We start from the raw sequence: 24766 nt of genomic DNA, 5'->3' as shown, positions 1-24766 counted from the left end.
ACGACTAGAATATGAAATTATATTCAACATGTGAATAAATATCAACGTTAGCAGGTTTGCCCGAGAGGTAAAGGGGCAAAAAAACTTCTTCCGCACATTAATGGGCGTGGGTTCGAAAACCACAGCCTGCAATTTTTTTTTTTTCCTTTTAGACTTTTCACATGTAAAGAGGAGACACGGACTTAACATAAATCTGAATATTTTTACCAGGGTAAATGAGATGCGTTATGGGCTTGGGAAAGAGCTTTGTCGGACCCGTTCTTGTTAAACCCCAGTTTTTAGTGTTTTTATTAATTCAAACGACGTCGTAAAAGTTAAAAGAAATATATAAAAAATCGATTGCGGTAAAGGGGCAAAACTTAACTTCTTCCGCACATTAATGGGCGTGGGTTCGAAAACCACAGCCTGCAATTTTTTTTTTTTTGCTTTTAGACTTTTCACATGTAAAGAGGAGACACGGACTTAACATAAATCTGGATATTTTTACCAGGGTAAATGAGATGCGTTATGGGCTTGGGAAAGAGCTTTGTCGGACCCGTTCTTGTTAAACCCCAGTTTTTAGTGTTTTTATTAACTCAAACGACGTCGTAAAAGTTAAAAGAAATATATAAAAAATCGATTGCGGTAAAGGGGCAAAACTTAACTTCTTCTGCACATTAATGGGCGTGGGTTCGAAAACCACAGCCTACAATTTTTTTTTTTTTGCTTTTAGACTTTTCACATGTAAAGAAGAGACACGGACTTAACATAAATCTGGATATTTTTAACAGGGTAAATGAGATGCGTTATGGGCTTGGGAAAGAGCTTTGTCGGACCCGTTCTTGTTAAACCCCAGTTTTTAGTGTTTTTATTAATTCAAACGACGTCGTAAAAGTTAAAAGAAATATATAAAAAATTGATTGCGGTGAGCGTGGATCGAACACGCGACCTTCAGATCTTCAGTCTGACGCTCTCCCAACTGAGCTATCCCCGCAAGTTGTTAATTGTGTACAATAAAACATTATAAATACATAATATGTGATGGCTTATACTACAAAATTCACAAAATCAAGCGTGATGTGTATAGTAATTAGGTTTAACTCCATAACTCATTATGACATCCCAGTTCCACAAATATACATAGGTTTATACAGATATATAAAGTAAAAAAATTGTATGACAAAGGTAAATGTCTAATGTTTAGAGTTGGGAGAGCAAAAGGTGTATGTGCAAATTGTGCATGTAAGAGCAAGTCCATTGGTTAGAGACCCTTATGGACTCTAATGAATAAATTAGTAATTAATTTTGTGATTTGAAAAGTTTAGAACCCTTGTTAGTTCAATTAAATTTTTCATGGTCCAATGAGAGAACCTTTTTGAGGTTCTTAAATATATATATTTTTTTTAAAGTTGAATTATTAAATTTAAATTTAACAAAATTTATAAATTATTGGATTTCATAAAATTAAAACAAATATGACATAGAACATATTAAAAATAGAAATACAAATTTATAATTAAAATTTTTAAACAAACATGAAAGAAACAAAGTAAAACTTCCTATAGAATTTGACACAAAAACTAGACAAACACTAGGACACTAGAATCAAAATCCAGGTCAGGGTGAGAAGTGTTTTTGAACATATATACCTTAATGACCAGCTCAAAGCGTACAAGATTTGAATCTAACGTTGTGGGAGTGTAAAGCTGAAAAGCTGAGTGATATTGTCGAAGTTGGGATGCTGAACAACCAAATTCCACTGCGAGTAATTCATATTGTAGTTGAAGTTTGTGATTGTGACCTTCACATGCCAGTACTCTTTGTAGTTAGTTTTCACATGCCAATGAACTCTGATGGGACACATATGCTGTGTACATTGCAAGAGCAGCTGGAGGTTGTTCTTCCCACGGCTGTTGCGGGGTCTTGTGCCCAGGAGCTAATCACACCGCCTCGACAACAGTTTGATATCTGTTGGTTGTATGGAGTTCCCGGTAACAAGTCAACGACGGTGGGGGTTTTCTTGCAGCAATGAGGTATGTTGCCTTTGAACTTAGAACAATCTCCTTGTTCTGTGGCTTGTGCACCAACCATACTCCATATCACTTCCTATTTTATACCAACTCCATCCTAGTTGCCAACCCGGGGCTTGAATGTTACGGTATTGTTGAAAATTGAATATTGATACAACAGCCTGAAGATAGAAGAAAATATTATGAGTTGGTTAGTATGGCAACTATGAACACAAGAATTTGATTATATAATAAGTGGTATTGAAGGATGAAGTTATAAATATTTTTTACCACATAGCCATCAGCAGTCCAGCTAATGATATCCCATTTTATGGTGATGTTTCCAGTTGGATCAAGTGCATCATAAGCTTCTGTGTATAAGATGATACAAAATAGGTGAGCTCATAACCAAGAACAGAGCCAAATCTAGAAAGAACCCAAAAACAATTTTTTTTCTTATCAATTGGTTAAGTGAAACAGAACAGATCAAAGCTTATGCATGCAACAAGTTGACCAACATCGTCATTACATGGAGATGGAGGTTCTAAATGTCAAATTCCTATTTATTAGAATCAAACACTAATTGTCTCAGAAAGCAAAGGAACCAAAGGTCATAAAAGAGAAAACAGAGCATTGAGAGCCAAACCTGTTGTGGTGAAGCTGGTCCAAGAAAGATGGGAGCTTTATACGTCCTAACAACATCCTCAATCATGTCAAGAAGATCAAAAGAAGACGAACCTCGATCATGTCGATGAAGCGGATGATGTTGGGGTGATTGATCTTCCTCGAGATGAAAATCCCCGACATCGCGATCTCCATGGCGATCTCCTTGATAGCAACCACGTTCCATCTACACCACCGAAAACGATCCCCACTCGATTTGTTGTCCCCATCGATTTCTCAGAACAAAAAAAACAAAGAACGAAGACGAAGAGACAACGAAGAGGAAGAGAGAGAATGCAAAAAAAGAAAAGCCAATAATAAAATGACACATGGTTTTTAACAACTCTACTTCCTCTTAATTAGGCAGCGGTTCTCTCTGATTTTAGCATTTTTTATTTATTTTTTTTGCTTTTTCACTTTGGAACCTCTCCTTGGAACCACCAATGGAGGTGGTCTAATGTAACAAAAACATAACCTTAAGGACAAGTGGAAAATCAATCGCAGCTACCAACCAGTTAAAGTTAACGCATATTCTATTGGCATATTTTCTTTTGGATACTTCTACTTGATTTAATAAATACAGATGCTTAAGACCATGATTAATGGAAATTTTTATGGTAGATTTTTTAGCCAAATATAAGAAATCGTCTCTTGACCCCACTAGCAACGACGTCAAAACAGTCACCGTCTCCTCCCTAACCGCCGGGAAGAAAACCATCCTCTTCGCCGTCCCGGGAGCCTTCACACCCACCTGCTCGCAGAAACACGTCCCCGGATTCGTCTCCAAAGCCGCAGAGCTCAGATCCAAAGGCGTCGACGTCATCGCGTGCGTCTCCGTGAACGACGCGTTCGTGATGGAAGCGTGGAGGAAGGACCTCGGAATCAACGACGAGGTGATGCTTCTCTCGGATGGTAACGGAGAGTTCACGGGGAAGCTTGGTGTGGAGTTGGATTTGAGGGATAAGCCGGTGGGACTCGGAGTTAGGTCGAGGAGATACGCGATTCTGGCGGAGGATGGTGTTGTGAAGGTTCTGAATCTTGAAGAAGGAGGCGCTTTTACGAACAGTAGTGCTGAAGATATGCTTAAAGCTCTTTGATTCTGTTTGTGTTCTGTTTTTACTGTCTTCTCATGTGTTGGACTTGGAGCTTTCAGATTCTATATATATCATCGGTTAATGTAATAACAAATCGGAATGTTTAGACCGTATGTTTGTTTCGAGTTATAGCTACTTTGTGTGTGTTAGTTAGTTTTGTTATATGCTTTGAGTTTTACTTTGGTTGATTTAAGGTTATTGGTGAATCGACATTATTGTCCAATGACAATCGAGAATGTTTATATCTCAAGGGGAAGTTCTTGAGAAAATAGTGGCACTAGTAGTACTGGCTATTCTATTTCTACTTAAAGTTGACAAAAAAAATCGTGACAGAGGTTTCTGTCTAGAAATTAGCTCATCGTTTTCATAAACTTCACATCTTGCTGTAATCTACTTTTCAAAAACAATGGCTTCAGTCAGTCATTATGTATTTTTATTTGAGCAAAATAAATATTAAGAAACAACTTTCAGTTCGAGTGTGTTCTTGGGTGAGGCTATTTTGTTTTTAAACTGTTTTCTTTTATTTTAAAGTGGTGATTGGAGATGAGAGAGCCAAAAGGTTCTGACTTTTGGAAGGGACGATGGGTTGGTAGCTAATTACATGTCACGTTTGCATACATACATTGTAGTAATTGCTTGCTACGTATTCATGTAAGCACAATAGCTATTTTTTAAAAAAAAAATATTTAGTTTTTATTTCCAACCAACAAAAAAAAAAAGACAAGATAACGCCAAATGTGATCAACTTAACCACTAGATCAACTATGTCGGGTGAACCCACATCGTCAATCAAATTCTCCAAAACAAACTTAATTACTACTCACATTTTAGATCCGTTTTATTGGGAGTATATGCTCATATTGGATCCGGTTTTGATGATTGAAGTGTTAACTATACATCGCTAGAAGCATGCCCAAATCTAATCCCCTCGATAAGGAATGGGAATCGCTTCCAAAGGAACAGCTTTCTTCAATGTAATACCAATCTTTTCTCCCATATCCATTTCTTCTCCCTTGAGGCCATCAGCCAAGGCCCAATCAAACGATCTCACCATAGACCCAATCGCCAACGGCAACACCCGTGACGCCAAAGGCAAAGCCGGACACATCCTTCGTCCCGACCCGAACGGTAAGAACTCGTAATCTTGTCCTTTGAAGTCTCTTGGATTCGGGTCGGTTATAAATCTCTCGGGTTTGAACATATTGGGGTCCACCCATGTTGCAGGGTCACGACCAATGGCCCAAACATTGACCAAGACTTGTGTTTCTTTAGGGATAGTGTATTTGTCGAAGATGTGACAAGTGGACATGGCCTTGTGTGGGACCAGGAAAGGAAGAGGTGGATGTAGCCTTAGGGTTTCCATGATGACAGCCGAGAGATACGGAAGGTTCGGGAGGTCTTCCTCTTGGAGTTTCTGGTTCGGGGACTTGAAGTAGGTTCGGAGTAGGTTTTGAAGTTTGGTTAGGGTTCTTGGGTTGTGTAGTAGCTCAGCTAATGCCCACTCCAACGTGCTCGTTGTTGTGTCCGTCCCCGCCGTAAACATTTCCTATCCATTCAAAGATTGAATAAACGTTACGTTTAGTCACACATTAAACAAAATATGAATATATTACTTACGAAAACAAATTTAAAATAATAGAATAACCGTTAGAAGTAAAAATATATACTTACGAAAACAGTAACGTTGATATCTCTTGCAGAGAACCTAGCAGGTTCTTCGTCAACTCCATCGCCACCGCGAAACTCGAGAAGAACATCTAAGTAATCCTTGGTCTTCTCGTCGCTCCTTTCTCTCTCCCTAACCTCAGTTCTTTCTTTGATAAACTCTCCGGCGATCTCAAACGCGCGTTCCACGTGAAACTGCGTTTTTCTTCTGATGCCTTGTGGGTCAATAAACCTTAGGAGTGGAAAGAAATCGGCAACGTTGGGTTTTCCAGCGAACTCCATCACTTTTCCGGTGTGGTATAAAAACTCGGAGCCTCTTTTTGAATCGGGATCAAGCAAATCTCTTGAGAACATAAGGTTTCCTATGAGGTTAAATGCCATCACGAAGAAATATCTCCCTACGTCGATAGTTTTTGTACCTGATACATATGTAAAATATGAATGGTCCACGTTTTCCTATTAGTTTCATGATGAATATTTGAATGTTTTGGGGTTTCTTTACTAAACTTTTGAAACAATAAAATCCTATCAAGAAATCACTTGAATTTGACTAAAAATCTACATAGTTGAATATCATATTTTCTTGAAGTGAATGTGACTCTATACAATGTAAAATAGTATTACTTGATATATGTAAATTATGAATAGTATTTTATTATTAGTTTCATGATAAAAAAAATTGAATATTTTGGGGTTTCTTTTCTAAACTTTTGAAACCTTAAAATCCTACCAAGAGATCACTTGAAATATTATTACTTTTGACATCAAAAACCTATTCTATCACTCAAACTAAAAAACTATATAGTTAAATATAATATTTTCTTGAAGCAAATGGGACTCGATACAGTGTAAAATAGAATTACTTCATATCCTCTCTAGACATTATTTAAGAATATAAATTATTAGCAAATGATATTATATAATTATTATTTATTATAAATAAGAGTTTAATTTAATGACCCCCTTAGTTTAATCATTTTTTCATTCTCACCAAAAAGATTGACATAACTTTGAAAATATTTTGATATGGCATCACTTAATTGTGATATGTATAATTTCCTTTATAAATATTTATATATTTAGCAAAAAATAAATATGATAATACGAATAAATAATAACTCGTACATCAATCATTAAAGTAAATTTTTCTTACAAAAATTGTCATGTTTTTTTTTTTTGAAATATAGTAATGACTAACTTTTATTTATATATCTAATATTTGGTATAAATATATATATTTTACAAAATTATTTGTAAGTGTGCCTTACAAATATAAAACTAAAAAAAAAAAAATCAAATAATTTTTTTATTAATAGTTACTTATCTAAAATTTTATTAAATTTATCGGTTCATTAAGTAAATTAACAAATTTATTTTTACTCGTTTAAAAAATTCTAATAAAATAAAAAATTCAAAATTGATTAAAATTTATATGCCCTATATATATATATATATCTAAATATATAATTATAAACCTAGGGGATAATTCACATATTTAATTAAATATTTTTATCATATAAATAAAATGTTATTCTTAGAAAATATAAATTTAATTATATTGAAGTTTAAATAAAATAAAATTAAAATAATGAAACTAAATAAAAAGAAACAAGACTACATGTAATTACATTTATGATTTTTTCAAATTCATAAAATTAAAATATATAAATAATAATATTAAAATGTAAACCAACCATTCTTTTTAAATTAAAACAAAATTATATTTAAAATTATTATTTCTGCGTATCGCGCACAAAAACTCCTAGTATGTAAATTATATAAGTAGACATTTTATTATTAGTTTCATGAAAATATTTGGGTTTTCTTTTTTTTTTTTGAGAAATATTTGGGCTTTCAATTAAACTTTAAACTTTATATATAGGTGAATATAACATTTTCTTGTATTGGATTGACTCTATAGAATGTAAAATAGAATTACTTGGTATATATGTAAATTGTGTATAGTACACGTTATTATTAGTTTCATGATCAAAACTTTTAATATTTTAGGTTTGTTACCAAAGTTTTGAAACCTTGAAATCCTATCAACGATCACTTGAATTAGACTTAAGTCTATATATGGGTGAATATATAATATTTTGTTGTCGTAGATGTGACTCTATACAACGTAAAATAGTAATACTTGATGTATCGTACTACTGCACCCTAACGTAGCTAAAACAAATAAACACCACATGAGTCTTTTTTTTTTTTTTTCAACAAACACCACATCCAATTGTCGGCTTATCACCGTCTCAAACTATGGGCCATGTTAGAGCATTAGAGCATCAGCATCAGTAAACTCCCCATGGAATTCACTCAGTTTTCGAAAAAATAAAAATATTAAAATAAACAAAATCAATGAACCTGCCTCTTGGGAGTTCACTGCACTGAACCCGGATCATTACTGTAGCGCGGGCCCCACGACACGTGGCGGCCTGCGATTGGTCCGATTAATAAATTTTTTTTTTTTTAAAACAAAAATCAAACAGAAAAAAATAATAAAAAAAAATACTTTGTGAACCCTTTTGATGGGGTTCACTAATGCTGATGCTCTTAAATCCACCAATTACGCATACTACTAGCCGACGACCACGTATATAATATATATATATATATATATATATATATATATATATATATATAATATATATATATATATATATATATATATCTACGAGTTAACTTTGCACATGGGTGAAAAGAAGATTTTTGTTATAAAAAGAACTGTAATTTTATTGTATCGCAGGAATTTAAATAAAGGCGAAATTTTATATCCGTATAAATAATAACACTGATATAGAGAGAGAGAGTTTCTTATTAGGGAGAAGAGAAGTGTTTGAGGTGTGATTTATAAACGATCGAATCGATAGTTTATATAAAAGTTAAAAAGTAGTATTCACTATGCAAATAGTGCAACGAGCCCCACATCTTTTTATATTTTCTACGGACCGGTGTCACTATCCATTCTCGCTTAACGTCTTTGTTGCCTCGTTAAAAACCTTTCTCGTAAAACCCAATGGGAAAAACCATAGTAAGGTAAAAAGAGTACAACCACGTAAGCTCCCCCTTGAATAAACAGTCATAGATCCTTCTGATGACACATTCCAACGTTATGGATGTGTTTTCTGAATACTGAGGTAGGGAGTGATTTTGTGAAGAGGTCGGATGCATTGTCGCATGATCGAACATCTCTTACTTCAATCTCTTTATTCTTCTCGAGCTCTTGCGTGTATGAGAAGAACTTCGGAGGTATATGTTTGGTTCTATCGCTTTTGATATATCCTTCCTTCGTTTGAGCAACACATGCCGCGTTATCTTCATATAGAATAGCTGGCTCCGTATTTTCATCAATCCCACTGCTTGAACAGATGTGTCGGCTTATTGATCTTAGCCATACACATTCTCTACTTGATTCATGGAGTGCAATGATCTCAGCGTGATTTGAAGAAGTAGCAACAAGTGTCTGCTTCTGAGAACGCCAAGATATGGTGGTGCCTCCAATTGTAAAAACATATCCTGTCTGGGATCGAGCTTTGTGTGGATCTGACAAATAACCTGCATCTGCAAAACCAATCATTTGACCTTTTGAACTTTTAGGATAAAACAAGCCTAAATCAGTTGTTCCTTGAAGGTAACGAAAGACATGTTTAATTTCATTCCAATGTCTTCGCGTAGGAGACGAACTGAATCTCGCTAAAAGATTAATGGCAAAAGATATGTCAGGTCGAGTACAATTTGCAAGATACATAAGAGCTCCAACTGCACTTAAATATAGAGTTTCAGGACCAAGTATTTCTTCATTTTCCTCAGATGGTCGAAACAGATCATTTTCAACATTTAGTGATCTAACGACCATCGGGGTGCTAAGAGGAGTTGCTTTATCCATGTTAAAGTGTTTTAATACTCGTTTGGTATATGTAGACTGGTGTACAAATATACCCTTTTGAGAATGCTCAATTTGTAATCCTAGACAATATTTTGTCTGCCCGAGATCTTTCATCTCAAATTCTCCTTTCAGATAGTTTGATGCCTTTTGGATTTCGTTTTGAGTTCCAATAATATTAAGATCATCAACGTACACTGCGATTATCACAAATCTGGATGTTGTTTTCTTTATGAAAACGCAAGGGCATATAGGATCATTCGTGTATCCTTCTTTTGTTAAGTGTTCGCTGAGACGATTATACCACATTCGTCCAGATTGTTTTAACCCATATAATGATCTTTGCAATTTTATTGCACATAACTCTTTAGGTTTGGAACTTAACGTTTCTGGCATTTTAAATCCATCTGGGATTCTCATATAGATATCAGTATCTAATGATCCATATAAATATGCCGTAACGACATCCATGAGACGCATTTCTAAATTTTCATTGGCCGCTAGGCTCATCAGGAATCTAAATATGATTGTGTCCATAACAGGAGAATAAGTTTCCTCATAATCAATTCCTGGCCTTTGAGAGAAACTTTGGACTACAAGACGAGCTTTGTATCTTGTAATCTCGTTTTTCTCATTTCTTTTCTGGACAAACACCCATTTGTACCCAACAGGTTTTATATCTTTGGGTGTGAGCACAATAGGTCCGAATACGTTCCGTTTGTTAAGCGAATCTAGTTCGACTTGAATCGCATCTTTCCATTTTATCTAGTTATGTCTCTTTTGACATTCATATACAGACTTTGGCTCTGGATCTTCGTTTTCTTCATTTATTTCCTTTGCTAAAAGGTATGAGAAAACATCATCAATATCATTCATCTCATTTCGTTTCCATATCTTTCCATTATGGATGTAATTGATAGAAATCTCGCGATTTCCTTCAGATTCATGATGCTCTATATTATCGTTAGATTCACAATTTTCTTCGTCCAAAATATTTTCTGTTATTTTGGGAGTATCATGCTTTTCACATTCCTTACGTTTTCTATGAAGTTTATCCTTTGAACCAATAGGTCTACTGCGCTTTAAACGTGTTCCTGATTCATGTGTGTCAACTGCCATTCCACCGTTTTGTGGTATTTCAATACGAGCAGGAGGATTTGCAGCGGGTATATGTGATTTAGTTACCATTTTGGTATCAGCAAATGCATCAGGTAGCTGATTTGCTATATTTTGTAAATGCATGATACGTCGAACTTCTAGTTCTAACTGTTTCGTAGGAGGATCAAGGTATAATAACGATGTTACACTCTATTTGATTTCTCTTCCTATTTGCTTATTGTCTCCCCCTAGAGTTGGGAATTCTTTCTCATTGAAATGACAATCGGCAAATCGTGCCGTAAACACATCACAAGTTTGTGGTTCTAGGTATCTTATTATTGATGGAGAATCATAGCCAATATATATTCCAAACCGTCTTTGCGGTCCCATCTTTGTACGTTGCGGTGGTGCTATTGGAATATAAACCGCACAACCAAAGATTTTTAGATGAGAGATATTTGGTTCTTTTCCAAATGCTAACTGTAATGGAGAATATCTATGGTATGCACTTGGTCTTATCCGAATTAGTGCTTCTGCATGCAAAATAGCATGTCCCCATATAGAGGTTGGGAGTTTTGATCTCATGATCAATGGCCTTGCAATTAGTTGAAGCCGTTTAATTAATGATTCTGCCAAACCATTTTGTGTATGAACATGAGCAACAGAATGCTCTACTTCAATCCCTGATACCATACAATAATTATTAAAAGCTTGGGATGTGAATTCACCAGCATTATCTAATCTAACTCTTTTAATTGGATAATCTGAGAATTGTGCTCTTAATTTGATTATCTGAGTTAGAAATCTCGCAAATGCCATATTTCGAGATGATAACAAACAAACATGTGACCATCTACTCGATGCATCGATTAATACCATAAAGTAGTAGAATGGTCCACACGGTGGATGTATTGGTCCACAAATATCACCTTGTATTTTTTCCAAAAACTTTGGTGATTCTTTGTCAATTTTGATTGGTGATGGTCTTATGATTAATTTTCCAAGAGCACACGCATCACATGTCATTTTATTACTTTGGTATATATCTTTGGTTTTTATTGAATGACCATGTGAGCTTTCAATGATTTTTCGCATCATTGTAGTGCATGGGTGACCAAAACGATCATGCCATAATTTAAAATTTTCTGGATTTCTTTTGATCACAAGATGTGATTCTATAGCATCAATATAAGTGTGATGCAATCCAGAAGGAAGTTCTAGAAATTTTTCCAGTACAAGGCTTTTGCCTGATTTTTCAGAAGTTATATACAAATACTTTTTTCCATTCTCAGTTGTAGACTGAGTGTTATACCCTTGACGGTATATATCTTTGAAACTCAACAAATTTCTCTTAGAATTTAGAGAATATAAGGCATTATCTATGGAAAACTTTGTTCCATTAGGCAACATAAAGTCTGCCTTGCCAATTCCTTCGATCAGGTCTGTAGGACCTGATATTGTGTTTACAGTCATTTTTACTGACTTTAAAGTAGAGAAATATCTCTTATATTTCAGTATAGTGTGCGTTGTGTCACTATCTGGTATGCAAACTTCTCTATCAATTTGCTTAGTTGTTGTTCCATTTGCATTCTTATCCATTTCTGTAACACACAGTTAATATCAATAAAGAAAATAAACTTTCATAAGTAAACATATTATGGATCAATAACAAGTACACAATAATTATACATTAGTTATTCTGAAATACAACATTATTCTGAAAGTGAAATATATAATATTTTATGGCATCACTGGGCATTATTAAGCTTGATCAGTACAAGCACTTCAATTATTTTGATGAGTGGCCTCGTCAAAATCTCCCATAAAGTCAGAGGATTCGAGGTATGTCGATGTTGTACCCACAAGGTGTTCATTGAGATTTACTTCCTTTGCCTTGCCTTTAATAGATTCATGGTACAATTGGCATAGATGCCGAGGAGTTCGACACACTTGAGACCAGTGTCCCTTCGATCCACATCTGTAACAGACGTTCCCATTTTTATGAGTAGGGTTTTCTTGGGTTTCTTTCCCTTTTACACGATCAGATCGATTCCATGTGTTGGATCCCCTTCCTCTTGGGTTGTTACTCCTTTCATGGTTGCGGTTAAATCGATAACCACGACCACGACCAAAACCACGATTATGACCACGGCCACGACCACGCCCACGATAGGAATAATTTCCTTTTTCTGGATTTTTTATATCCGTTGCATTTACCTCAGGAAATGCTTTGGTTCCCGTGCGTCGGGCATTGTGGTTTTTAATGAGGAGTTCATTATTTCTCTCCGCTATCATAAGCGCCACAACGAGTTTAAAGAACCTCGTATACCCACAATTTCTATATTGTTCTTGTAGAACATAATGATTTTTGTGGAACGTTTGGTAAGTTTTCTCGAGCATTTCTGCTTCCGACACAAGCTTACCGCAATAATCTAATTGCGCCGCTATTCTCAATATAGCGGAATTGTACGTTTCCACTTTTTTAAAATCTTGAAATCGTAGATTTTTTCACTCATCGAGTGCATGGGGGAGAGTAATTTTCTTTTGGTTATCAAACCTCTCCTTCAGAGCTTTCCAAAGATCTAAGAGATCTTTGGTTCTCGCATAATCATGCGTAAGATTTTCATCTACATGCCTTCTCAGAAATATCACGGCCTTAGCCTTTTCATGAGAGGTTGATATATTGTCTTCTTTTATTGTTTCGAGTATTTTCTCGGAATCTCGATGAAGCTCCATGTTTGTAACTCATGCTGTATAGTTTTTCCCAGTTACTTCCAAGGCCGGAAACTGAAGTTTCTCGATTTTTGCCATTTGTATTCTAAAGCACATAAATAAAAATTATTAGAATATTATTAATATTAAAAGGAACCGTTTACATTAGTCATGCAATCAATTACAAGGAGAAGCGATGTAAAGAAAAGTAAACCGATATTCATTTTAAATTCACCCGGAGTAAATTCTCCAACGAATAAATCATAAATAGAAACGCAAATAAAAATGGCACATAAAAACAAAAATGCGCGAATCTTCGTTTTTGAAATGAAAAATCGGAGGAGAGCGATTTGAAGATATTTGAGAGAAGATGAAATGTTTTGGATGAGAAAATAGAGTGAAAATGAGTTGTATTTATAGATGAAAATCACTGTTCATGACCGTTGGAGAAAGGGAAAATTTTTGAATTTTTTTCTTTGTGACTGTTGGGGTTAAATCGAGTGCACCAAAAATCAGTCTGAAAATATCGTATTAAACGGTCAATCAAATCTATAAAAATTAATAAAAGTAAAAAATTATGGCAATGAAATATTTATGACAACAAATCATGCGACGGCACAGCCGGTCAATGCAGAGTAATAAATAAATTATACGGCGGCTCGGCCGACCAATTAATAATAAACAGAATATAAGGCGGCTCGGCCGACCAATAAATAATAAACAGAATATAAGGCCGGCCGACCAATAAATAATAAACAAAATATAAGGCGGCTCGGCCGACCAATAAATTAATTAAATTACTAATAAATAATATAGGCGGTATTCCGGCCATTATAACATGATATAAATAATAGTAGAGGCGGTATACCGACCATTATAGCAGGGTATAAATGATACAAATAAATTTTACCAATTTAGAGAACGATCGTGCTGATAACGTGTTATAAAAAGAACTGAAATTTTATTGTATCGCAGGAATTTAAATAAGGGCGAAATTTTATACCCATAGAAATAATAACACTGATATATAGAGAGAGAATTTCTTATTAGGAAGAAGAGAAGTGTTTGAGGTGTGATTTATAAACTATCGAATCAATCATTTATATAGAAGTTAATAAGTAGTATTCTGAAAATAGTGCAGTGGACCCCACATCTTTTTATATTTTCAACGTAAGTGGCTGCTTTCGTAACAATTTTGCTCATATTTCTTTTAATAGAAATTTTTTACAATAACATTAGTCATATAATTTGCATGTTCATAAACTTCGTCCTAAATTCAAATTCGAAGATGACCGTAATAACGAAACAAGACTACCGAGCTGTGAAAACTACTGTGTTCCATCTATATTTCTAAATTGTAATAAAAACCTTTGATGATATAATTAATAGGACATACCGTTTTGGCCGCCCTCCTCGACGAACCTAAGCATCTGATGGACGCACCTAGAGCGTACGTCACTCATAGCATCAAGACGGCGCGTGACAAAGAACTGAGTGGTACAGAGCCGACGCAGCATCCGCCAATACGGACCGTACTGAGCCGTGATCAGCGACCCATCACTACTCTTCCCTCCTTTCATCGCCTCATAAATCTTCCGACCAGCCAAAGCCGCGTCGTGCTTCTTGAAAATCTCCCGAGCCACTTCGCTCGAAGAGATCACAACCGTCAGCATCGAGCCGAGCCGCAAAGTCATGATTGGTCCGTGACACTGCGAAAGATTAGTCAATGAGTGGTGTGGCGGTGAACCGGATAGCTGAAACATGCTGCCTATCACTGGCCATGGATTTGGTCCCGGAGGCAGGTTCACACGACGTCGTTTGGTGTGAAAGAGACATGCAACATATATGAGGAGGGCAATGGATGCAAATATTCCGAGTAGCTCGTGCATGGTTAATAGTTTGATCATGTTTCTTGTTTTGTTTTGAAAATCTTATACTACAAGACGTCTTTGCTTTATAGGCATCATCAGGTTTCTCGCGTGACACTTAGAAGATAACTGGTAACGTACACAAGGAGAAGGTAATGGATGTAATTAAATTCCGATTAATTAAGTCGTACTCTTCGTTAATTGTTTAATCATTTGCTTTTAGTTTGTTTTATCAAAAGTAGTACGAAACGGTTTGGCTATGCAGGGACCAGATTTTGTGTCATTTAGAAAATACTATAAAGTTGATAATGTTGATTGATGTTTTGACAAGTTTGTCGCTACTATGTTAGGAATCTTTATCGAATAATCGATTTGAAACCAAAGAGAAGAAAAAAATCGCGTAGAAAATGTATGTTACATTAATTTATAGGCCCATTTAAGCACCCGATGATAACTGCATATTTGAGTAGGCCGAGACTAGAAGGGGGCCCACTAGTTTCGTGACCCAAATATTTATATAGTATTAAAATATATTGAACCAGGATCCGGTCGAACCATACTTAACTGTGACCCAAATATTTTCCGGTTCGGCTTCTGGTTTAGTTTTTAAAGCACTGGTTTTCTTCGAATCCAATTTTGGGTTGTAATTCTTTATATAGAAAATGTTTTTATTATATTTTAAAGAGTGCATTATTCAAAAGTTAGGTTCTTCTACGGTTAATAAAAATCTTTCTCTTCGTTTTAAAGAGAGAAAAATGCTCTCTCCTCCTTGTTACAAACCCAAATCTTTCAAAGGGAAGTTGAGATTTTTGTTCTTCTTTTCTTTTGTTGTAAATTAAGTCTTCGATCCTTAGGATCGATTTCTCTTCCGCTTAGTCGGATTCTATGTTCGTTTAGACGATTTTGAAATACTTTTTCAATCTTCATTCGAGTTGGTTTTCAAGATTTTCTCATCTTCTATTCTCGATTGAGTTTGAAATGAATAAAGTTTTAAATCAAAGCATTTCACTCTATTTTTCATTTTAATCTCATTCGATTATATGTCATATGTTTTTATCCACCGTTCACTTGAATCCCTTTCTTAAGAGAACCAAACTCTGCTTTCTTTGATCAGCCCTTTTTGCTGTTATGGTAGAGCATCTTGGATGAAAGAAGATCATGTTTGATGGATCTATTGAGTCTTATTTGAAGCGGATTCAGAAGAGTTGGCACCTTCGTAGCGGTCCAACAAAGTGTCTACCTGAAATCTGACACATGCTTCCTCTGATGTACTTTCCGGTGAACTAGAACCTCTATGTTTATGTAGTCACGACTTTGGTGAAAGTCAACCTCATTCAAGTGGTTTCAATTTGGAAGATCTAGCCTTTGCTTAATGATTTTGTTTCTCTTTCATCTGGCGGAGGAGTAGACGTTGAGATCTCGACGAAGAAATGGCGGCTCATTTCAACATTTTTCAGGAAGGACACATTGCATCTACATTGAAGAAGAAGACCAAAACACATGTTCCTTTTTATGTTTCTCTAAATTTGTTGAGCTATTTGGGCTTATGTATGAAGCTTAAAGATTGACCAAAAAAAAGAGTGCATTACTCTATCGGCCACGTTTTTGTTTGTTTTCCTTCATTTTGAGTCACTTTCCATTTAGAAGGCACATTCACGAAGAATGAGAAAGGTTGTGAACTCTTTTGGCCTTAATGAAACAAAACTGAATGTGAGACTCGTTAAAACAAATTTAGGTTATAAGTGGAATTTAGGTTTATTTAGCTTTTAGGCATTAATTAGGTTAGATCTCTAGATAAATGGGCTTCTATAAGAGACACAAGATCGTAAAGCAGAAGGTTAATCCAAACTGTTCACATTAAAACATAAGTATAGTAATTATTTAAAAAAGTTTTTTTTACCCCATCATGTTTTTTGCTTTATTATTTTGTTATCGAATTGTAAAATCATATATACCATATGAAATAAAAATACTTTTTCTTTATTTTGATATCCATATATATATACTTTAATATTATATAAAATCTTAATTTGTTAAATACTAGTTTTAAGGACATAAAAAGTGTGGATATGGAAAACATGGATAGAAGACGTGGGGACATAGAGAATATAGAAAAAGGTTTTGTTGAGTAGGGAAATATGGATGAGAAAGTTTTTTTTGTTCACAACTACTGCATTTCACTTAACTTAAAAATGGGTTCATTACAAAAGCTCGGAGAGCTTGTTTTGCAAGACCATCCTCAAAACAGAGAGAGGATCGATTGACATAATGAAAGGAAGCCAAATCAAATTGAGCAGATAAAAGATTGATACCGGCAAGGATTGCATGGAGATCAGAGATGGGGAGTCGATCAACAATTGCTGACACTAACTGTAGAGAGTCCGATTCAAATATCACCTTCCTTAGCTGCAAGGCGATTGCATGTTCCATCGCCGATTGTACTACTAGTCCTTCTGCCACGAGAGACGAGCTTACGTACGCCATAGAGTCACTGTGAGAGTAAAGTCTCTCATTTCGATTATCGGAGAAGCTCCACGCCACTCCATCTGCCATGTGTTCCTTATTCCAAGCTGCATCTGACCTACCAATCACCTCGGTAACCGAGGATTGCTGGCCCCGGGATGGATTTTGATTAGGAGGTATCTCTCTTGCTTGAGCCAATTTCCGCTCCTTAGCATCTGTAATCGCTTTCGTCATAACCTCTTGGGTGTGGTGATGTTGAAAGGTTTTGAAATTCCTTGTTGTCCAGATTGGTGCGATTATCCATGTGGCCAAAGGGAAGTTATAAAGTCCGGTAGGTGAGAGTGTAATGGCTTTCAATGCCAACTTCCAACAATCATTGAAGGAGCTCAGAGGCAGTGGATCAAATCCGCCTAAAACAGGTACCAATTCCCATACTTTTTGTGCAAAAGGACATTGAAATAGATGTAGAATCGATTCAGATCCGTCACAATGAATGCACTTTGCGTTAGGTAGGATATGTCTTCTCATCAGTATATCTCCGATTGGGATTCCTCCATGCTTAATCTTCCAAATTAGTAATTTCAACTTAGGAGCTATAGGTAGTTTCCATACGTCTTCTATCCAGTTTTGGGCCGGTGTTAGAGTCTCTAAGACTGAGGAAAGGTGATTCTCGAGAGCTGCATAATAACCTGTCTTTACTGAGTAGGAACCTGGTTGGTGATTCAACCAGTATATCTCTGCGAAGTAAGGGGAATAGCCGTTCGACTTTCTCGATATCCCTTTCTCAAGATTGGTCTTTGAATAGTTCTGAAACTTTGAACTCCGAGGAAGCTTCAGTGGCAGGGCCCATAGGGCATACTCTTGCGTTTGAAGACAGACATGGTTCTCTCCAAATTCTAGCGTCTTGGCCATCTACAATTACCCATCCTAGGTGTTCTTTTTAAAGATACTCCCAATTAGGATCCCTCTCTAACCATGTTAGCACAAAGATGGAGTTGGAGCTTGAAGGAAGTATTGATCGTGTATATACTTTCCTGTGAGTACTCGAGCTAGTAAGCATGAGGGTGGGGATAGGATTCTCCAACTGGTCTTGGCTAGGAAGGCGTCATTAAAGCTCTGAATATCTCTTATACCTAGTCATCCATCTTTCTTAGACTTCACCATAGTGGTCCATGCAATCCATTCTCCTATTGTCCGGTGACGAGTCCATATTGAGTGTGTGTGGATGGATATTTGTGGACAGTTATTTGTAGACGAGTATGCATAAAAAGCATGTCCATATGTCAATGTGGATGGTTATTTGTTGACAGTAATTTGTAGACAAGATAACCCCCGCAACACCGCTGTTCGAATCATCACATTTATTTGTGGACAATTGTTTGGTTTTTGCAGCCACAGTCTTAAACCAAACATCGAGCCTAAATCAAAACCTTTAATGAATTTTTATGGTTGTACTTTGACTTCACCGTCACAAAGGAAATTCCATTGATTTATACACATTCCAACACGTACTATATATTGGAAACAGAAGCACCAAAGGTACTAAAACATGCAAGAAGAAAGCTGATACTAAGATAAGAAACCTTCATGCCTTCTATACTAAGGAATCTAGTCTTGGTGGCATTCTGTTTCTGCTGATCGATTGCAACAGCCCTGAAAGTATCCACATATATTGTGCTGGTTCGTAGACTTTCTTCTGATGATAATAAGCATGATTGGTACACATTGTGGTTTTACCAGCACATAAACATTAATAGTCAACACAAGTTTCAATATCAGCGTTGTTACCGGAGCCTAACACATACTCACAATCAGATTCTTGGTATTCTTATAATACAAACAGAGAAAAAAATCTACTAAAGTCGAAGCTTTACCTCTTTGGTATTCTCAAACCCTAGGATCGATTGATGTAGGCTGATGTGACGCTGATGGAGCTGGCTGTTGCATTGGCTCCCCATGAAAAACCTTACAACAACACAAAACATATAGGAATCGATGAAAACAAAAACAATTTACCTAAGAACTGATTCCATAAGCTGTAATATAAAGCAGTTGAAGCACAACAACAAGATCAACTACACTGGCTCATAGAGTAACAAAAGCTGAGAAGTTAGCTTACAGTTACAGGTTTCATAACATCATCAGAGAAAATTTTCTCACTCCCATGACCACCGACAGGTCTAAGAAAGCCATGTCCTTCATCTTGTTTAAGACTCAAACCTAGCGGAAACATCTGGTTAAGAAACTAACTTCCTCCTAACCTAGCCATGTGACCTCCTTCCTCACCTGAACCCAACTGCAACATCATCAGCGATGCTCCTCCGGCTAAGCCACCGTCGGCTGAAAATACAGAGAAGTTGTGGACCGAATCAAAGCTAAACCATATGCTTTTAATACCATTGCTTGTCACTTCCAAGAACTAGAAGTAGAGGGAGAAGAAGATGCTTCTATGGCTCCATCGTCCGGAAAATCTCCAGTGACGCAGCTGATTATCAGGTGATGAAAACATGGTTTACTTATGGCCTTATGACATAAAAAGTGTACAAAAATCTAGTTCTGAGTTGACTCAAGCAAGACTCATCTCGAGTTGCTGGAATCGCAGCGAAAGTCAGATTCTCCGTTGAAGGAATTCTCTCTTTCTCTCTCTTCTCTATCGGTGTGTAGATGGAGAGGAGGGTTTCCAAATTAGGGTTTCTGAATTAGGAAAATAATTGGAAAGACATTTCCTTGGGTTTAATTTAAAAATTTTAATCAATAATGAAAACCAAAGATTTAGTTTAGCAAGAAAAAGTAACGAGAGAGATGTTGGTTGCAGGATAGTATGGACATTCAACAACTAAAATGTATGTGTTGAGTAGAAAATGACTTATTATGTAGCTGTAAAGTCAAAATGCGACTCGAAAGGTAATTTTCTCTATTTAAAAGACTAGTGACTAGTGAGATAAATATTCTTACCCTCTACCTAAACTGTTTTTCGTAAATCATTTGGTATATAAAATATAATAAACGATAAAGTTCTAAGTGAAAAGGAGGAATGGAGCTGAAGATCCATGAATGATAAGAGGCATAAGAGGAAAAGGAATCGGGATACCATTAGTTGCATTGTATCCTTCAATGATCCTTTAAATCTTGACTTGCTATATTAACAACACGAGATGACGTTGTGAAGTTTTTAAAAGGTAATAACGTGAGAGTTGTTGGAATTGGACTGTTTGACGATTCGGTCACAAATAAGAAGGAAGCTAATGTCCGTCTAGACTCGAGGGAAGCTTTGGAGAAAGCTATAAAGCTGACTGGTAGAAGAACATATTCAAGTGCAAATGAAGATTGAAGAGCACAATCAAATATTCTTTATGAGAACATATAACCGCTTACAGGTATTCTACATCAGTAGTTATACAGACTTCCGGAAAAAAAAAACTATCCAGCAAGTCAAAGAAGTTTTTAGGAGCAACAAAGTTGGTGCTGCAATTGTAAAGAAGTTGGTTAGACCTAACACTACAATAAAACAGCGATATACTGAGGGAAAAAATCATCGGTATGTCGCTGTTTTAATAACATTAAAAATGTTTAATAAATATAGAAATTTATATAATGTAAATATATATATTTAAAAAAAAAAATCTCAAATAATAGTTTTTAATCACAAAAAAGTTTTATAGATATTAAAAATGTTTAATAAATATATAAAAATAGTTCTAATAAACAAAAAATAGTTTTAATAAATAAAAAATAGTTTAATAATTACAAAAAATAGTTTTAATAATATTAAAAATGTTTAATAAATATAGAAATTTATATTACATATATATATACATATGTATATATATATTTTTTTTTTAAATCCCAAATAATAGTTTTTAATCACAAAAAAAGTTTTGTAGATATTAAAAATGTTTTGTAAAATCCAAAAAATCAAATTTATATACAAAAAACGTTTTGTAAAATCCAAAAAATCGAATTTATATACAAAAATCGTTTTGTAAAATACAAAAATCGTTTTGTAAAATATAAAAATCGAATTTATACACAAAAATCGAATTTATATACAAAAATCGAGTTTATAAATAGAAAAAAAATAAAAAAATTATAAAAAAATTCTAAATCAATTCAACAAAACAAATTATTCAACCAAATCACAATTCTAAACCTATTATACAACCAAATCACAATCCTAACCAATCACCCTAACAAAAATCTATCAAATCTACACAAAAACCTAACAAATAGAACCTAAGAGAACCTAAGAGAGTGGGATAGGGTCCTTACATGATTTGTGTAAGAGAAGGGGGAGATCGCCGGAGATATCGTCGGAGAGAAGGGGGAAATCGCCGGAGAGGAGAGAGGAGCCGCGCAGAGGAAGAAGAGAGAAATGGGGAAGAAGAAGCGGCTCGTGGTTATAAAACCTAGGGTCCGACGGATAGTATCCGTCGTTCCGACGGAATTCCAATTTCAATTTTCGCAAAATATTTGCCCAGTTAAATGAAAATATTCCGAGGAAATTCCGACGGATACTTAAATATCCCTCGGAATTCCTTCGGAATATTCCGAGGAAATACCGAGGAACTAGTGTTTGGGGTTTCAAAACATCAATTTTTTTTTGCCGTATTTCATTTCTTATACAATTGTAATGCATATCATTGAGGATTCTTTGTATAGATGATCATAAACCATGAAATAACAAATTTCAAAACGAATTGAAAGTATTCCCTTTACTGTTCATTAAAGTGTATAAGTGTTTCTCTTACGTTATGGGGATTTCGTTCATACAATCGGAAAAGTATTTATTATAGGGTAAGGAACAAATTTTTGACTTCATAATCAGTCTAAGACACTTAATAAGGGTTATATAAGTGTTATTCAAACCGCAAAACGTTGTTTTCGGTTTAAAAACCCAATTTCCTCGGAATTTCCTTGGAATATTCCGAGGGAATTCCGAGGAAACCCTTATCTTCCTCGGAATTCTGTCGGAATATTCCGAGGAAATACCGAGAAACTAGTGTTTGGGGTTTCAAAACATCAATTTTTTTGCCTTATTTCATTTCTTATACAATTGTAATGCATACCACTGAGGATTCTTTGTATAGATGATCATAAACCATGAAATAACAAATTTCAAAACGAATTGAAAGTATTCCCTTTACTGTTCATTAAAGTGTATAAGTGTTTCTCTTATGTTGTGGGGATTTCGTTCATACAATCGGAAAAGTGTTTATTATAGGGTAAGGAACAAATTTTTGACTTCATAATCAGTCTAAGACACTTAATAAGGGTTATATAAGTGTTATTCAAACCGCAAAATGTTGTTTTCGGTTTAAAAACCCTATTTCCTCGGAATTTCCTCGGAATATTCCGTGGGAATTCCGAGGAAACCCTTATCTTCCTCGGAATTCCGTCGGAATATTCCGAGGAAATACCGAGGAACTAGTGTTTGGGGTTTCAAAACATCAATTTTTTTTGCCGTATTTCATTTATTATACAATTGTAATGCATACCATTGAGGATTCTTTGTATAGATGATCATAAACCATGAAATAACAAATTTCAAAACGAATTGAAAGTATTTCCTTTACTGTTCATTAAAGTGTATAAGTGTTTCTTCTATGATGTGGGGATTTCGTTCATACAATCGGAAAAGTGTTTATTATAGGGTAAGGAACAATTTTTTGACTTCATAATCAGTCTAAGACACTTAATAAGGGTTATATAAGTGTTATTCAAATCGCAAAACGTTATTTTTGGTTTAAAAACCCTATTTCCTCGGAATTTCCTCGGAATTTCCTCGGAATATTCCGAGAGAATTCCGAGGAAACCTTTATCTTCCTCGGAATTCCGTCGGAATATCTATTAAAAAAAAAGTCGATGCTAGTCTGTTTCCGAGTCATCATCACCAGATGAATCTGAATCTGGATCTTGGTGAAACTCTCCAATCACTGGTTCATCCTCTACGTGAACGACGGCTTCCTCTCCGAAGTCGGTTAAATCGACTACAAGGCCAACTCCAGCTAAATCTTCTGCTGCACTTAAGTTGCCGGATGTGCTTGGTTGTAGTGGGTCTTCCAGCTCAGAACTTCCCTAAACTCGGCCTCTCGGATTGAGCCTTGTAACAGTAACCCATGGATCATCTCTGTTCCTTACTCGGGGGTACTTGATATAACAAACCTGTAACATTTAAAAAATTATTAGTAAAATTATAAATTAATACACATGATGATGAATCATTCTAAGTAATTAACATTTAATTACCTGATCGACCAGAGAAGCAAGAATGAAAGGATCATAATATTGCAGCTTTCGCCTCAAATTTACTGATGTAACACCAAATGCATCTGTTCTCACACCTCGATCTAGAGTGTTGTCGTGCCAATCACAATAGAAAACAGTACAGCGCAATCCAACCATGCCCAAATACTTGATTTCCAAAATCTCACGTATGTGTCCGTAGTATACATCATCTCCTGATGCAGAACAAACGCCAGCATCATAAGTCGTACTCGAACGTCTCCTCTTCTGAGTTGTGAATGCATATCCTCGAGTACAAAATCTCGGATATGACTTCACAACAAATTTTGGTCCAACGACCATCTCGCGTATCCAATCGTCAAATGTTTCACCTCTGGCCAAACCAGCAGACACCTATATTAATAACACATATATATGTTATATCAATAAATGTGAATTAGTATAAATATATGATAAATGATATTTTAATTTGTTTAAAGCACTCACATAAGTAAACATCCATCCAGAAAATTCTCTCTGCTTCATTTCTTCTAGCTCGTCCTATGTGGCGTATCTATATTCGAACCGCTTTTCTGCCATGAAAATCATGTACATATGATGACAATAATGTAATTAATTAAGATTAAAATTTCAACTTGTTAAAATAAAAATTTGTAAGCTAATTTATTTACCTCTCATATTGAAGAACATCTTTGTAGTTGGTGAGCAAATATGTTTGCAAATTACTGCGCTCCTGCTCAGTAAGTCGACGGTCCTTTGGTTTTCCGCTAAGTCGTCCAACGTCTGTGAAAATGTCTGGAACCGTAACATGATATGTTGCCCGTTCGCCTCTATCATCATGCCGAGCAGGTCTTCTGTTTTTGGTCTGAACTTCTGCTGGAAAGTAGTACTCGGCAAAGTTTGAAGTTTCTTCATTGATCATCTGTGCGACTATAGAACCTTCCACCCTACTTAAATTTTTCACCATCTTCTTCAAATGGAACATATATCGCTCATACAGATACATCCATCTATACTGCACAAGACCACCAAGTTCCAATTCTCTTGCCAGGTGAATAACAAGATGCTCCATAACATCAAAAAATG

The 24766-nt window shown here is 35.5% G+C and overlaps 2 protein-coding genes, 2 long non-coding RNA genes, 1 other non-coding gene and 1 pseudogene across 6 annotated transcripts; 2 read left to right on the top strand and 4 right to left on the bottom strand.

Moving 5' to 3' along the window:
• Positions 1-394: 394 nt before the first annotated feature.
• Positions 395-2807, bottom strand: LOC106385781 (annotated as a pseudogene).
• TRNAF-GAA lies at positions 901-973 on the bottom strand. The gene has a single exon. It is a non-coding gene; the product is annotated as a tRNA-Phe (tRNA).
• A 287-nt stretch (positions 2808-3094) lies between the features above and the next one.
• Positions 3095-3894, top strand: LOC106385780 (peroxiredoxin-2E, chloroplastic). Its single transcript, XM_013825681.3, has one exon. The coding sequence runs from the start codon at positions 3254-3256 to the stop codon at positions 3746-3748; it is 495 nt and encodes a 164-aa protein (XP_013681135.1). The 5' UTR covers positions 3095-3253; the 3' UTR covers positions 3749-3894.
• A 518-nt stretch (positions 3895-4412) lies between these two features.
• Positions 4413-15178, bottom strand: LOC106389139 (cytochrome P450 76A1). Its single transcript, XM_013829332.3, has 3 exons — positions 14503-15178; positions 5417-5829; positions 4413-5291 (listed from the first exon to the last, which is right to left on the bottom strand). The coding sequence occupies exons 1-3, from the start codon at positions 15011-15013 to the stop codon at positions 4665-4667; spliced, it is 1551 nt and encodes a 516-aa protein (XP_013684786.1). The 5' UTR covers positions 15014-15178; the 3' UTR covers positions 4413-4664.
• A 488-nt stretch (positions 15179-15666) lies between these two features.
• Positions 15667-18795, top strand: LOC125585326. The gene is made up of 2 exons (XR_007322245.1): positions 15667-17613; positions 17724-18795. It is a non-coding gene; the product is annotated as an uncharacterized LOC125585326 (long non-coding RNA).
• A 78-nt stretch (positions 18796-18873) lies between these two features.
• LOC106385779 lies at positions 18874-21109 on the bottom strand. Of its 2 annotated transcripts, XR_001277270.3 has the most exons (3): positions 19557-21098; positions 19312-19402; positions 18874-19231 (listed from the first exon to the last, which is right to left on the bottom strand). It is a non-coding gene; the product is annotated as an uncharacterized LOC106385779 (long non-coding RNA). The 2 variants fall into 2 exon arrangements; XR_002657804.2 differs by having other exon boundaries at positions 18874-19402; positions 19557-21109.
• Positions 21110-24766: the final 3657 nt, after the last annotated feature.

The sequence above is a fragment of the Brassica napus genome, chromosome C4 (genome assembly GCF_020379485.1).
Source record: "Brassica napus cultivar Da-Ae chromosome C4, Da-Ae, whole genome shotgun sequence".
NCBI lineage: Eukaryota > Viridiplantae > Streptophyta > Magnoliopsida > Brassicales > Brassicaceae > Brassica > Brassica napus.
Note: the sequence above shows the minus strand (reverse complement) of the source record. Positions and strands in the feature narration are given on the sequence as shown.

Excerpts from the sequence above, each read along its gene's own strand:
- LOC106385780 (XM_013825681.3), top strand. The coding sequence starts at position 3,254 with ATGGAAATTTTTATGGTAGATTTTTTAGCCAAATATAAGAAATCGTCT.
- LOC106389139 (XM_013829332.3), bottom strand. The coding sequence starts at position 15,013 with ATGATCAAACTATTAACCATGCACGAGCTACTCGGAATATTTGCATCC. Across the intron at positions 5,830-14,502 it reads CGAGGAGGGCGGCCAAAACG|GTACAAAAACTATCGACGTA; the intron begins GTATGTCCTATT and ends CATATGTATCAG. Across the intron at positions 5,292-5,416 it reads ATATCAACGTTACTGTTTTC|GAAATGTTTACGGCGGGGAC; the intron begins GTAAGTATATAT and ends TTGAATGGATAG.